The 14,667-nt window shown below is 43.0% G+C and overlaps 2 protein-coding genes across 3 annotated transcripts in view; one reads left to right on the top strand and one right to left on the bottom strand.

The window, feature by feature from the left end:
• The first annotated feature begins 1,946 nt into the window (after nucleotides 1–1,946).
• On the top strand, nucleotides 1,947–9,166 carry LOC111952655 (dipeptidase 1-like). The gene is made up of 8 exons (XM_070435355.1): nucleotides 1,947–1,960; nucleotides 2,048–2,219; nucleotides 2,748–2,880; nucleotides 3,191–3,341; nucleotides 3,870–3,939; nucleotides 4,405–4,601; nucleotides 6,396–6,477; nucleotides 9,122–9,166. Exons 1-8 carry the CDS (start codon nucleotides 1,947–1,949, stop codon nucleotides 9,164–9,166), a joined length of 864 nt encoding a protein of 287 aa, XP_070291456.1.
• Nucleotides 9,167–9,617: 451 nt separating this feature from the next.
• LOC111953030 (putative solute carrier family 22 member 31) overlaps nucleotides 9,618–14,667 on the bottom strand; it is a 15,486-nt gene continuing 10,436 nt past the window's right edge. For both annotated transcript variants that reach the window (XM_023972106.3, XM_023972104.3), the window contains 4 exons: nucleotides 13,609–13,717; nucleotides 13,213–13,427; nucleotides 12,789–12,900; nucleotides 9,618–12,570 (listed from right to left, as the gene is read on the bottom strand). In XM_023972106.3, the coding sequence (XP_023827874.1) occupies nucleotides 12,126–12,570; nucleotides 12,789–12,900; nucleotides 13,213–13,427; nucleotides 13,609–13,717 (881 nt within the window). In that variant the 3' untranslated portion in view covers nucleotides 9,618–12,125. The remainder of the gene's footprint in view (nucleotides 12,571–12,788; nucleotides 12,901–13,212; nucleotides 13,428–13,608; nucleotides 13,718–14,667) is intronic.

Raw genomic sequence — 14,667 nt, 5'->3', positions numbered from 1 at the left:
TAGCTCCGAAGGGACAGTTGATTTCAAGAATGTGATTTTGACTTGGGTTACATGGTTTGTTTAAGTGTTCCCTTTATGTTTTGAGCAGTGTTATAACCAACAGAGATTCATTAACTATACTGACTCGGCTCTAACAGCATTGGGGAAACAGGTACAGGCTACCAGTAAAATGACTTGGCAAAATAGACAGGTTAAGGCAAATGCTGGGTTTGACCCTCATGTTTGGGATTGGTTGGATCTAGCATTAGGAAAGTGGGGAGCTATGTTTGCTAGGATGGCTATTATGCTGGGAGGAGGGTTATTGGCTCTGGGTATTGTATTTTGTTGTGTTTTACCCTTGGTAAAATCACTTGTGGTCCAGACAACAGTTKAACAGATGTCTGTAAGGAGAGTTGACCCTCCTGTGATAATTAGTCCTGTACCTGGGAGACCAGGTCAGTATACTGACAAAAATGGATAGCCCTGCAATGTGGTTGGTGGACCTCTAGACTGCCCGTTTGGTAATCCAAATTGTCTACGTGGAGTGGTGCAGGGAGGTGGTTATGCTTGCCATGATTTTCGTAAGGATGGTCTACCTGTATATGCTGTATTCCCAAACTCAGATGAATGTCTACTTGTACATGTCCACAAACAGTGTCATTTGCGCCGTAAGTGCAAGTGGTACTAGTTATGCCTTCTAAAAACTAGGTTAATTTCAAAAACATGTTAGGTAACAGAGGGTATTCCGGTTACAAGTGTCTATGGACCATGTCCTTAATCTTCTAAACAAAGGTTGGTATCATTGATATCACTTTATTAGAGAGGTGTCTTATTAGAGAGGTGTTTTGTAACTGCATGTAGGTCTTTGGTTTTCTCATATTRAATTTATTATTATATTCATTGTATTATCTTTTATTTTTTATACCTAATTTGATCTTTTACTCTTATGACAATTGGAGATGTTTGGTCTAGTTGGTTTTCTTTACTGTTTCTGATTGGATCTTTTACTCCTATTTCACATTGGAGATGTTTGGTCTAGTTGGTTTATCTGCTTCACTTTGTTTTTATTTTTTGTTTTTTCTTGTTTATCATAGGTATTCTCATTTACTATCCKAAAGTCTTGTTTGTATAATTTATGTGGCTATTTAGCCCCAGAGGAGGGATTTGTAGGAGTAAATGAGATGTATAGGACAGCACATAGATGTATAAAATGGCTGAACATTAAAGATAGACCACACTAATGAAAGGGAGAGAAGACACATGGTCTGCTGACCTGACACTTAGGATAAAGAGAGACACATGGTCTGCTGACCTGACACTAATGATAAAGAGATTCATAGTCAGCTGCTTCTAACAGAGGTTTATAGGACAGAATCTGCTGATTCCAATAAAGGCAAACAAAACAAAGAGTACATTGAACATTATGCTGACACACTAAAGATAGAGGGACCCATGGTCAGCTGCTTCTAAAAACATATAGGACAGAATCTGCTGATTCCAATAAAGGCAAGCTGAACAGGGAGTACAATTGACACATTAAGAAGGGAAGTGAGACATTATGCTGACAAACTAAAAAGATAGAGGGTCCAGCCACCATTATAATCTAACTGAAAACAGATATGGGTGTTATAGGGCATGAACCAGTAGGAAGCTTGAACTAAAAGATAATGATGGTGAAAGACTTAAGAAATGAAAGGTCATTTACATAAGGGATGGACATAGTGCTATGTGTGTATAAATATAGGAGCTAAGGCTCTGGGAAAGGGTGTGTGTTCCGCGGGGTGTGTTCCGCGGGGACATGCCAGTGGGCTGTACAGTTGTAATAAAGAGCATGATTGAATTTACAAGTTCTGATAAGCGTTGTATTTGAAATGATTTTCCACGACAGTATCGGGCAGTGTCCAACGTTAATCCACATCTATATCATTACTGGAGGGAGTTGTACTGAACGTTAGACATTAACCAATATGCTTAACTTCATGTGTTTACTTTACAACCAAAGTGATAATGACAGAGGAACTGAGGAGGCATAATAAACTCTCTCTGTATTTGAGCCTGACCCACAAAGAGACACTTTGGGGACAGAGGAAGGGAACACAGTGAACACCAAATATGACCTGCCCTGGCAGATGAGGATGAAGTTTAACAACCAGCTGAATACATTGGATCTGTACACCCTCAACAACACACACACCAATATCCCCAAGATCAGGGAGGGACGACTGGCAGCACAGATACACGCATGCACGCACGCACACACGCACGAACGCACACACACACACACACACACACACAAAACCGACAAGGACTCACAAAAAGGTGTATGTGAGGGTGGTTGATAATAGTACATGTATTACATCAGGGATCATCAACTAGATTCAGCCACGGGACAATTTTTTTTCTTGAGCGGATGGTTGCGGGTCCGGAACATGATTACTAATCATTTGTAGACTGCAAATTGACTGCAAGAAGCCCAGATATAATACACAATATTTGACTAAAACATAATCATTCCAAACCTTGCTTACATCTGTATATGATCACATGCCTCTCTCTATTATGCGTGGGAATACTTGGGAACAGATTTCCCAGATTAAAATCACTTGGAGCTGATTTCATGGTACTTTTACAGTTTTTTATGTCCAACAATTAAACATTTTTTTTCTCAGAAAACTTGGGGTGGACAAATAAAACTGCCAGTTGGGGTACTCTGTATTCCATGATAACAATAATAATAAACTGATCAAATGTTTATTGTACTCTTGCAGTTCTGGGCAGCATATGTACCATGTGAGACTCAGTACAAAAATGCCGCCAGACAAATTCTTGAGCAGATTGACGTCATCCACAGAATGTGTATGAAATACCCAGAAGCCTTCATGTTTGCTACCAGCAGCAAAGGTGACAAAAAAAGGTGATCAAAAGTTATACAGTAAGGGCTCTATTCAATATCTAAAGCAGAAGTGTTGTAGATTCCGCAATATACATTTTAAGGTAATTTCCGATTGAGCCAAACATATGCAGCGTAAATGCAGTCTCCGCTGAATTTCAATCACACTGTAGAGCTGAACTTCCGCAATATGGATTGAATGGAGCCATACATTTGGTTATGAGAGTGAAATCCCTTTAGAATACTCCACTGTGAAATACCATAGATAACAAAGTTGTATTCACTTCCCACCTGTATTATCAATCATTTATTTTACCACAGATATCATGGATGCCTTTAGTCAGAACAGGACGGCCAGTCTGATCGGGGTGGAAGGAGGACACTCTTTGGACAGCAGCCTGGGCACCCTGCGCACCAAGTACCACTCGGGGGTCCGCTACCTCACCCTTACCCACAGCTGCAACACACCATGGTGAGTAGGCTCTGCTACCCTGCTGACGACAGGGCCACCCTGGTCTGGGGACTAGGTGCCACAGATTATACTTAATAAGTGACAAGGTGCTCAACATTTTTTTTGTAGCACTTTATAGTTGAGATTCCTAAGTATATCAACGCTTTACACACCATATGATGCTCTCTCAAAGAGCACATACAGCTAAGATAGAAATTACAAGAATATAAATGAATGAGACACAACAGGTAACAGCTGAAACTGCTTATTAATAGACAAAAAAAGACTGTATTTCACTGAATTCTGTGATGGGGAAAATAGGGGATTCCTGTCGCCACCTGTTTCAGAGGTATCATATTCTGGGAGAGTCATCTAAACAGATGGGCTAGCTAATCAAACCATGGCCCTGGACTACGACAGAGCCTAGAGAATCCCTCAGCCCCTCACTGATTCATATCATACTAGCAGGATATAGGAAAGTGGAAGAGAAAGATCACTTCCAGAAGCGGGCCTGGTGTTTTACTGTGGTTGTGTGTGTTTTCCCCTCAGGGCAGATAATTGGCTAGTGGATTCGGGAGCCAAGTCATCGCAGCACAATGGACTTTCTGAGTTTGGAAAGGTTTGTCTATCAAACTGAATCACACACACACACATTGGAAATACCCACTTATATCATGGGTCAAATCTACTATACTATTTGGCGCAGCTTGTAATACTTCTGCTTTTGAGTTTACTTGGAAATCAGATGTAAATGCCTGTCATAAACATAGGTATTCCAAGTAAATGTTTTAATCAAATGGGCATTTCCTCAGAAACTATTGGGTTACCCTCAAAAACGTATTTTCATCTACAGCTTGCCTTCATTTATGTTATAGCAGTATTTTAATCACCTGTATAAAACACACTGGATGAAAACATGTACATTCTCTTGACAAACTATCCAAGCTACAAACCATACCATTTGGTTTGATAGGCTGAATGAATCACATATAATTGTCTCTATAACACCAGTAGGGTGACACAGTAAGAGGGTCATTTCCCCCAGTCCTGGCAGAAACATTCATAATGGTTTTTCACCCGACAGCAACTGATATTTGAGATGAACCGCATTGGGATGTTGATTGACTTGGCCCACGTGTCAGAGAAAGTGATGAACCAGGTTCTAGACCTGTCCAAAGCGCCAGTCATCTTCAGCCACTCCTCTGCCTACACTGTGTGCCCACACAAGAGGAACGTGCCTGACAACGTCCTGAGGAAGGTGGTGAGTGAAAGGGGAGAGGGGCAAGGGGATTGTGGATTACAGGATACATATGAGGAACTTAGTCATTCATTCTCCTTGGACATCATCCCTTCCCTGATGAGGGTGATGAGTCAGGGGAGAAGGGTGAGAGACGAGGGAATAGAGAATTGGGAGTCTGGTAGTGAGAGGACACGTACTAGGGGAGCAGGCAGATTGAGGGGATTGGATGCTGAGGAGGGTGAGTTGTATAAAGGAATTGGACCTGAGAGTGGTGGTGAGTGGACATGTGATCGGATGAAGGGGTATGTGACAGGGGGGATAAGGGGAAGAACATGGATTGAGAAAACAGACAGAGAACAGAAAAGGGGTTTAAGAGTGAAAAGGAGGTGTCTGGGAATATAGGCTGAGGGGAGGATGAGAAAGGGCTAAGAGGAAGGTTGAGACAGGTTGTTTTAGGCAAAGACAAAGAAAAGTAAGCAATAAGACTGCAAAAGAATAGTGGTAATGTCTATAGTGATATTAAAACTACAATGATATCAAAAGGAAGTTAGAAAAGCCATCAGATCTTTCCAATACTTTGGAAAACAGACACAAACTAAAAGCAGGTTTTCATCAAGGATCTCTCTGTACTTTACTCCGTTCATCTTTGCCTCATTCCTGACTAGTCTCCCAGTCCCTGCCCCTGAAAAACATCCCCACAGCATGATGCTGCCACCACCATGCTTCACCGTAGGGTTGGTGCCAGGTTTCCTCCAGACGTGACGCTTGGAATTAACACCAAAGAGTTCAATCGTGTTTCTCATGGTCTGAGTCCTTTAGTTGCCTTTTGGCAAATTCCTAGAGGGGTTTCATGTGCCTTTTGCCGAGGAGGGGCTTCCGTCTGGCCACTCCACCATAAAGACCTGATTGGTGGAGTGCTGCAAAGATGGTTGTCCGTCTGGAAGGTTCTCTCATCTCCACAGAGGAACTCTGGAGCTCTGTCAGAGTGACCATTGGGTTCTTGGTCACCTTCCTGACCAAGGCCCTTCTCAACACAATCCTGTCTCTGAGCTCTACGGACAATTCCTTCGGCCTCATGGCTTGGTTTTTGCTCTGACATACACTGTCAACTGTGGGACCTTATATAGACAGGTGTGTGCCTTTCCAAATCATGTCCACAATCAATTGCATTTATCACAGGTGGACTCCAATCAAGTTGTAGAAACATCTCAATGGAAACAGGATGTACCTGAACTMAATTTCGAGTCTGAGGGCAAAGATTCTGAATAATTATGTAAATAATGTATTTCTGTTTTTTATTTTGTATAAATTAGCATTTTTTCAAATCAATTTTAGAATAAGGCTGTAATGTAACAAAATGTGGAAAAGGGGAAGGGGTCTGAATATTTTCCGAATGCAATCACTTTGACCACATAAAGACCGTGGCTGGACACAGTATCATTGCTTTTGGTGGGGATTATGATGGATTGGGCAGGTGAGTAGAGCGAATTGACCTAGGAGTTATTCACCTAGTTACAATAAAACACCAATGAACTTGATTGAGCAAAGTGTATTATCGTAAAAGTTGCTCATTGTAATATACCAGTAAAAAAGTCTAAAGTAATATGTCTGAGTAGTAGTATTTTTTTTTTTAAATGTCAAAAGTCATGTCTGAGTAGTAGTAGTAGTAAAACATTTTATTATTATTWTTTTTTATAAATAAATGCTATAAACATTTTATAAATGTTTTACGTGGAAAGAAACCCATTCTCCTGGGGTAGGARTGCAGAAGAATTGCATTATATTGGCTTCAGTTTGACACAAACACACCCCTCTCTACCTGTGCTGTCTGTCAGGGTCTCGGAGTTTCTGGAGGATGTGTCTAAGGACCCTGCTCTGGKGGCAGAGCTGCTGAGTGTGTTCAGAGAGGTGGAGCATGTGAGTACTACAGTAAAAGTTACACACTATTTCCACAAGATTGATATCAACACACAAGCCTCCATAGATCTATAGATCTCCTCTCAACATTTTTAGAAAAAGCTGTTGCACAGCAACTCACTGCCTTCCTGAAGACTAACAATGTATACGAAATGCTTCAGTCTGGTTTTAGACCCCATCATAGCACTGAGACTGCACTCGTGAAGGTGGTAAATGACCTTTTAATGGCGTCAGACCAAGGCTCTGCATCTGTCCTCGTGCTCCTAGACCTTAGTGCTGCTTTTGATACCATCGATCACCACATCCTTTTGGAGAGATTGGAAACCCAAATTGGTTTACACGGACAAGTTCTGGCCTGGWTTAGATCTTATCTGTCGGAAAGATATCAGTTTGTCTCTGTGAATGGTTTGTCCTCTGACAAATCAACTGTACATTTCGGTGTTCCTCAAGGTTCCGTTTTAGGACCACTATTGTTTTCACTATATATTTTATCTCTTGGGGATGTCATTCGAAAACATAATGTTAACTTTCACTGCTATGCGGATGACACACAGCTGTACATTTCAATGAAACATGGTRAAGCCCCAAAATTGCCCTCGCTACAAGCCTGTGTTTCAGACATAAGGAAGTGGATGGCTGCAAACGTTCTACTTTTAAACTCGGACAAAACAGATGCTTGTTCTAGGTCCCAAGAAACAAAGAGATCTTCTGTTGAATCTGACAATTAATCTTGATGGTTGTACAGTCGTCTCAAATAAAACTGTGAAGGACCTTGGCGTTACTCTGGACCCTGATCTCTCTTTTGACGAACATATCAAGACTGTTTCAAGGACAGCTTTTTTCCATCTACGTAACATTGCAAAAATCAGAAACTTTCTGTCCAAAAATGATGCAAAAAATGTATCCATGCTTTTGTTACTTCTAGGTTAGACTACTGCAATGCTCTACTTTCCGGCTACCCGGATAAAGCACTAAATAAACATCAGTTAGTGCTAAATACGGCTGCTAGAATCAAAAAAWTTGATCATATTACTCCAGTGCTAGCCTCCCTACACTGGCTTCCTGTTAAGGCAAGGGCTGATTTCAAGGTTTTACTGCTAACCTACAAAGCATTACATGGGCTTGCTCCTACCTATCTTTCCGATTTGGTCCTGCCGTACATACCTACACGTACGCTACKGTCACAAGACGCAGGCCTCCTAATTGTCYMTAGAATTTCAAAGCAAACAGCCGGAGGCAGGGCTTTCTCCTATAGAGCTCCATTTTTATGGAATGGTCTGCCTACCCATGTGAGAGACGCAGACTCGGTCTCAACTTTTAAGTCTTTACAGAAGACTCATCTCTCCCGTGGGTCATATGATTGAGTGTAGTCTGGCCCAGGAGTGTGAAGGTGAACGGAAAGGCTCTGGAGCAACGAACCGCCCTTGCTGTCTCTGCCTGGCCGGTTCCTCTCTCTCCACTGGGAATCTCTGCCTCTAACCCTATGACAGGGGCTGAGTCACTGGCTTACTGGTGCTCTTTCATGCCGTCCCTAGGAGGGGTGCGTCACTTGAGTGGGTTGAGTCACTGACGTGATCTTCCTGTCTGGGTTGGSGCCCCCCCTTGGGTTGTGCCGTGGCGGAGATCTTTGTGGGCTATACTCTGCCTTGTCTCAGGATGGTAAGTTGGTGGTTGAAGTTATCCCTCTAGTGGTGTGGGGGCTGTGCTTTGGCAAAGTGGGTGGGGTTATATCCTTCCTGTTTGGCCCTGTCCGGGGGTATCATCGGATGGGGCCACAGTGTCTCCTGACCCCTCCTGTCTCAGCCTCCAGTATTTATGCTGCAGTAGTTTATGTGTCGGGGGGCTAGGGTCAGTTTGTTATATCTGGGGTACTTCTCCTGTCTTATCCGGTGTCCTGTGTGAATTTAAGTATGCTTTCTCTAATTCTCTCTTTCTTTCTCTCTCTCTCTCTCTCTCTCGGAGGACCTGAGCCCTAGGACCATGCCTCAGGACTACCTGGCATGATGACTCCTTGCTGTCCCCAGTCCACCTAGCCGTGCTGCTGCTCCAGTTTCAACTGTTCTGCCTGCGGCTATGGAACCCTGACCTGTTCACCGGACGTGCTACCTGTCCCAGACCTGCTGTTTTCAACTCTCTAGAGGCCGCAGGAGCGGTAGAGATACTCTTAATKATCGGCTATGAAAAGCCAACTGACATTTACTCCTGAGGTGCTGATTTGCTGCACCCTCGACAACTACTGTGATTATTATTATTTGATCATGCTGGTCATTTATGAACATTTGAACATCTTGGCCATGTTCTGTTATAATCTCCACTCGGCACAGCCAGAAGAGGACTGGCCACCCCTCATAGCCTGGTTCCTCTCTAGGTTTCTTCCTAGGTTTTGGCCTTTCTATGGAGTTTTTCCTAGCCACAGTGCTTCTACACCTGCATTGCTTGCTGGGGTTTTAGGCTGGGTTTCTGTACAGCACTTTGAGATATCAGCTGATGTAAGAAGGGCTTTATAAATATATTTGATTTGATCTATTTAAAAAGGGCTGATGCAATACAAAATACAGTGGCATAGACAGAGATTACAGGCATTTTTAATGCACTATTTGTTCCAGTGCTTTGTTACCCTCCCTGACTCTGAACTATCTTCCAGGTACGAGACAGCCAGATGATCTTCCCATCCATTATGAAGAAGTGAAAAACGACTACAAGACCAGCTATGGCTACCCTGTCCCAACCCAGACAGTGCTGGGACAGTTCTCCCCCTCAGCTCTCTGGCCCTGGCACTAACACTGACTCTGAGCAGCCTGCTGTCCTGGTCTCTATAAGCCCCCTCTAAATAGACGATGCTGTTATTATCACCCCTTGTCTATGGCAGTAGGCTGCCCAAGGCATAGTAACACCTTACTACTTGAGTTCTGTGGTCACATCTTTCACAAGTTCTATTGGTGATGGAGTCCATGAACTGTGATTGACGGATTTGTACATAGAAATGTTAACATTACTAAACCAGTAAGTTATTCTGAAACGGTGTTATACACATCACTGTTGACCTTATACCAAGTAAATCCATGACCAGGCTACTTTACATTGTAGAGTTTAAATTGAATGGTTAAATGTAGCCGTCAGTAAATAAATAATCAGGAAAATTGTGTAATCATTAGATTTTATTTTTGTGTTGTACCATGAGACATGTGACAAAGGAAATACTAAACTGACTGAAAAGCTTACGGAGGAGGGTTTATGGTTGAGACATGGATGAGAGACAACAGTGAGCATCCCAAATGATTGACAGGATGTTCCAGATGGGATTTTCTCAGGCCCTGGCTGAGACAACTGCTGTACTTCATTCTTCTTTTCCCTGTTCCTATACAGCCCTAGAACATTCATGGAACACTGTCCAATGAGCACAATTAACTTCATTTTGACATATACAAAATAAACTCAAGGCCAGGCTAGAACAGTGTGCTTCATTCAACAACAGTGTCTATTATCCCATCTGGCTCAATCATTTTGAGAATGCTGTACAAAAAGACGTCATGAACTAGGCTGTTCGGCAATGGTGTGTTTGGACGAACTGGCCATTCTTATTTTATTTTACACTCATAACAGTTCCAATTCTTCAAAATACAAAAATCAGACTTGGTTGATAATCAAACATAACACCCAGTTGAGAAAGCCAAATGGTGGATTTTGTACATTTAATACATAAGAGAACAGCACCATCTTGTGGTTAGCATTGTATCAGACATGAAGAACAGGGCAGAACTCAATACATTTTCAGTTTAGGCCATTCAAACTTGATTAMCTGTTTAACGGATTTAATTTTTGAAAAGTGAGGCGAGCAAGCAAATAAATGTTCAAAATAGAAGTGGATCAGCTTCATAAAAATACTACAGCAAGCCTAGTTCAACACCCAGTGACCTCGTTAAGACCCCATTGATGTCAAAAGTGGAATAGCATTGTTGAAAATGTACTGGCCGGGTATGAGGGACATTTCGTTTTCCATAATCTGAAAGGAAGTTCATCTCTTCACTTGATGCTTGAGGACATTTTTATTCTAGTTTTCTGTGAGACGTGAAGACGGGCAAACAGTGAATGAACATTGTATGGCCTCAGCTTCCAAATAAATCAAATGTAACTTTTGAGAGTTAGACAACTTATTCATAGCTGAAAATAATATAAYACTTTGTATATAATTCTATATACAAAGTATCTTTAGAAGGACAGAATATTGTCAGCTGTGGGGTAATAAACTTCCTGTACGGGGTGCTATGTTCCCATGCAAGCGAAAGAGAGGGGGATGAAACATTAAAAGAGAATGAGTTGGGATAAGAGTAATCATCCTATCCAACAATATAATGTTCCACAGTTCCACAGCCAGGCCAAGAGGGACAACAACGCAAACCTCAAACCACAGCCAAATACCAAAGAGAGCAGTGAAAAGTGGTTTAATAGTTGATAAAAAATGTATTTTCAGTTAAATTACATAGAATGTTAAGTATCATGTCCTAGCAACTGCCTTTTTTTTAACAGGAAGGTTCACAGTTTAAGGCAGAGAGATGGATGTGACAACTAATATAAGGTTAAGTGTCACTTGAAAGATTCTAATTAAGTAATAAGGGGGGGGGGGGGGGGGGGGGTTCATCGGCCCGACGCAACGCGGCGTGCCTGGATACAGACCTTAGCCGTAGTATATTGGCCATATACCACAAACCCCCGAGGTGCCTTATTGCTATTATAAATTGTTTACCAACGTAACTAGAGCAGTAAAAATACATTTTTTGTCAAACCCGTGGTATATTGTCTGATATACCACAGCTGTCAGCATTCAGGGCTCGAACCACCCAGTTTATAATGACTCAGAGTAGAGGTCATGACCTAATCACATTTCAATAATCTAAAACAACTTTATCTAAGAACTCTGTTCCGGGTGCAAATCATCATGTGACAACACCTCATGTTCTTAACACATGTCCAACAAGTGGACAGGATGGAATGACCTTTCATTGCTAAGGTCATAGCTTCGGTGATATTATCAGTGACTGATACTTCGAGTTCCCCGCCAAAATCAAACAATTGGCTACAACACATTCCAGTTTGAACCAAACTGACTTTTATCTGTGAGTTCCCCTCGTTGAGTCACCAGTGAATCAGATTAAGTAACAGTCAGGACCCTGCTCTCTCGCTTTCACTCTGCAGTAATGAAAAGCACAAGTCACCAGTTAAGTGGACAAGCAACGCTTCTCAAGTGAGCATTTAGCCTTAGTGGTTAATAAAGTCATAGCTCCTTGCTGCACAACCTGGAGAAGAGAGGGTGTTAACACCGTCTTAGAAACAGCAGATCTCCATCAGTACAAAAACAAAGGACTAGCACACAGTCTTTCAGCAGAGTCTGTGCACACACACACACACACACACACACATCAGTTTTTTGTATTATTTGAAACATTTGGCACAACAACAACAAAAAACGGACACAGTAAATACACACATCTCAAACTCTCCTCCCCTTCAAAATAACCAAGAAGACCCGTCGTTCAGAGCGATACGAGTCTGGATCACACTGTCTCAGTGTGGTGGGGAGAGATATTCAGTGGGTTTGAGGCGAGGTCTCTCTGTGGGAGAGGAGATCGGATGATTGTAGTTAGAGGCTGCTAAGACAAGTCCTCTCTTTGTGCCTCTTCCTCCAGTATGCAGTGCACCTCGCTGTTGGAAGGCAACAGTGGGGACTGGGAGGGCACAACGATCTTATAGGGTAAATTGTCTTTGATGAGCATCTTCCTGGTGACGGAGACCAGGCGGGAGTAGTTATCAGGGTTGTACTCGGAGGCTCCACGCCGGGTATAGAGCAGGGGCAGGTTGTCTTCACGGGACAGAAAGAGAGGGGGCCGTCGCTGGCTCTCTCCGTCCTTCAGAGAGTCGGGTAGCGGCTTGCGCTTGCTCTCCGGCAGCAGCATGATGGACAGCACCGAGAGGACGGCGAAGGAGGCGAAGATGACGTGGTGGAGGAAGTAACCCCTGTTGTTCTGGAGCTCCATCATAGAGGAAGCAGCCATCCCCATACAGCCAGACGCTAGCACCAGCCCCAGACAACCACCACTGAGACAGAGGGAGAGAGAGGGTCAGGAGATATATAGAGATCACTCTGACATTGTCAAGGGCACCTGACCCAGCATTTGGTCCGGACACACAACCCACATTTCAAATGCCTCCCTCAGACAGACAGGTGTCCACATACATTGAAAAACAAACACCCCACCCACAGACAAACTAATGACAGTTTAGTGTGTTCAGGACAGTAGACAGATAATACTTACCGGACTACGGTGGGCATGACCTCACTGGCGAAGAATACACTGAGCATGGCCAGGGCCTGGGAGAAGAGGAGCCCCAACACAGACAGCACCAACACCAGCACTCCACGCAGATCTAAGAACACGTCGACTCAATAAAAACTAAGCAAACTAGGAAACAGGCACTTTAAAAAATAAAATGGACCTGAAATCACCTGAATAAATCTAATGGCCAATCGGAATCATAACAGTGACATCATTATGAATGGGGTCATCATGGCAAACCTATGGCTACTGTATGAGGAGAGTTACTAATGAACCATGTACAGGGGAGAGAAGACGGTATGAGACCCGGTTTAGAGGCACTTAAAAGACAATGTGTGTATAGTAATAGTATAGCAACATAGTATCATCATCATAGCACAGATATAAAGCAGGTTAAACCTACACTGTGTGAGGGCCAGCAGCAGCAGCGAGGACAGGCCGGTGATAATGGCAGACAGAAGCAGGATACCACGGCGACCAAAGCGGTTGACGGACAGGCAGAGGAAGATACATCCCAGAGCGCCAGTCAGCACACGCAGGAAGTAACTAAAGTAGAAGTTGTGGGAGTAGCTGTGGAGGTTCCTGATGAAACAGTACTGGATGCCTGTGCCTATGAACCTGGAGGAGGAGAGTTAGGAAAGGTTAGGTCCTTGGCCCAAAACATGAAACTTACTCTGTCCAAACAGTACTGTTAAAAGCAGCTGCGGTAAATGGTAACATTACCATTCCTCGTGGCTGTATTGTTCAGTGGAAGGAGTCATATAGAAGGTCATACAAGCTGTGTTAGATCCTAACTCACATAGTAAAGCTAAGGATGAGGCAGTTCCTCCAGATCACTCGGGTGGAATGCAACTCCAGGACTGAGTGGTAGAAAGGCTGAGTATCATCTGGGTACTCCGCATCTATCTCTACCGAGAAGGAAAGGAGAGGGAGGGAGAGAAGGAGAGATATGAGCCTACATTCACACTGCCAATACCAAAGCCAAAGGGCACTTGACCAAAACGCTGTTGACTTGGTACAAACATATAACCCACATTCCATAGGGAATCTCTCTCCTCAGAACCAGTGCCTACTATTAAATCACACTAAATGGAACCATTCCATCGGCCTAGAGGATGAGAGCGTCGGGCCAGTAACCGAAAGGTCTCTGGTTCGAATCCCATAGCCAAGGTGAAAAATATGTCAATGTGCCCTTGAGCAAGGCACTTAACCCTGACTGCTCCTGTAAGTCGCTCATAATAAGAGTGTCTAATAAATTACCAAAACATAAATTTAATGGTTCTTGATTTGGTCTAAGGTAATTCCAGTTTGCGATTTAGTACACTACGGTCGGACTGAAACAAAGAGCTCTTATGGTGGCTACCACAGCAGAGCTCATGCACTGGGTGCGCTCACTCATTAAGTGACTGGCTGCCTGTGAATGGTGGAGCTGTGAGAGCTCAGTTATCTAGCTGGTACAGGTAACCAGGAACCATAGAAACGTCCTATGCCATGTGTAACTCAAACAAAGTTCACTAATATTGGATATGAGGGAATGCTGTGAGGAGACTGGATGGGTTGTTTGTTATGTGTTGCTGTGCTGATTGTGGATGAGTGAAAACCAATAACATAAAATATGGGGAAACCTGGTCATTTGGATGTATTACCCAAAGCATTAGTTAACCTTGTAGCTTTACTGTTAGAGGTAAGGATGAAGATTTGTTCGGGCGGCAGGCAGGTATTAACCCTGCCGAAAGGAAACAGGTCGGATAGAGAGTACCGCTACTATATATATATATATATATATATATATATATATATATATATATACACACATACATATATATACACATACATACACACACATACACACACACAG

Source organism: Salvelinus sp. IW2-2015, linkage group LG26 (genome assembly GCF_002910315.2).
Source record: "Salvelinus sp. IW2-2015 linkage group LG26, ASM291031v2, whole genome shotgun sequence".
NCBI lineage: Eukaryota > Metazoa > Chordata > Actinopteri > Salmoniformes > Salmonidae > Salvelinus > Salvelinus sp. IW2-2015.
The sequence above is the reverse complement of the archived record's forward strand: the minus strand, read 5'-3'. Positions and strand labels throughout refer to the sequence as shown.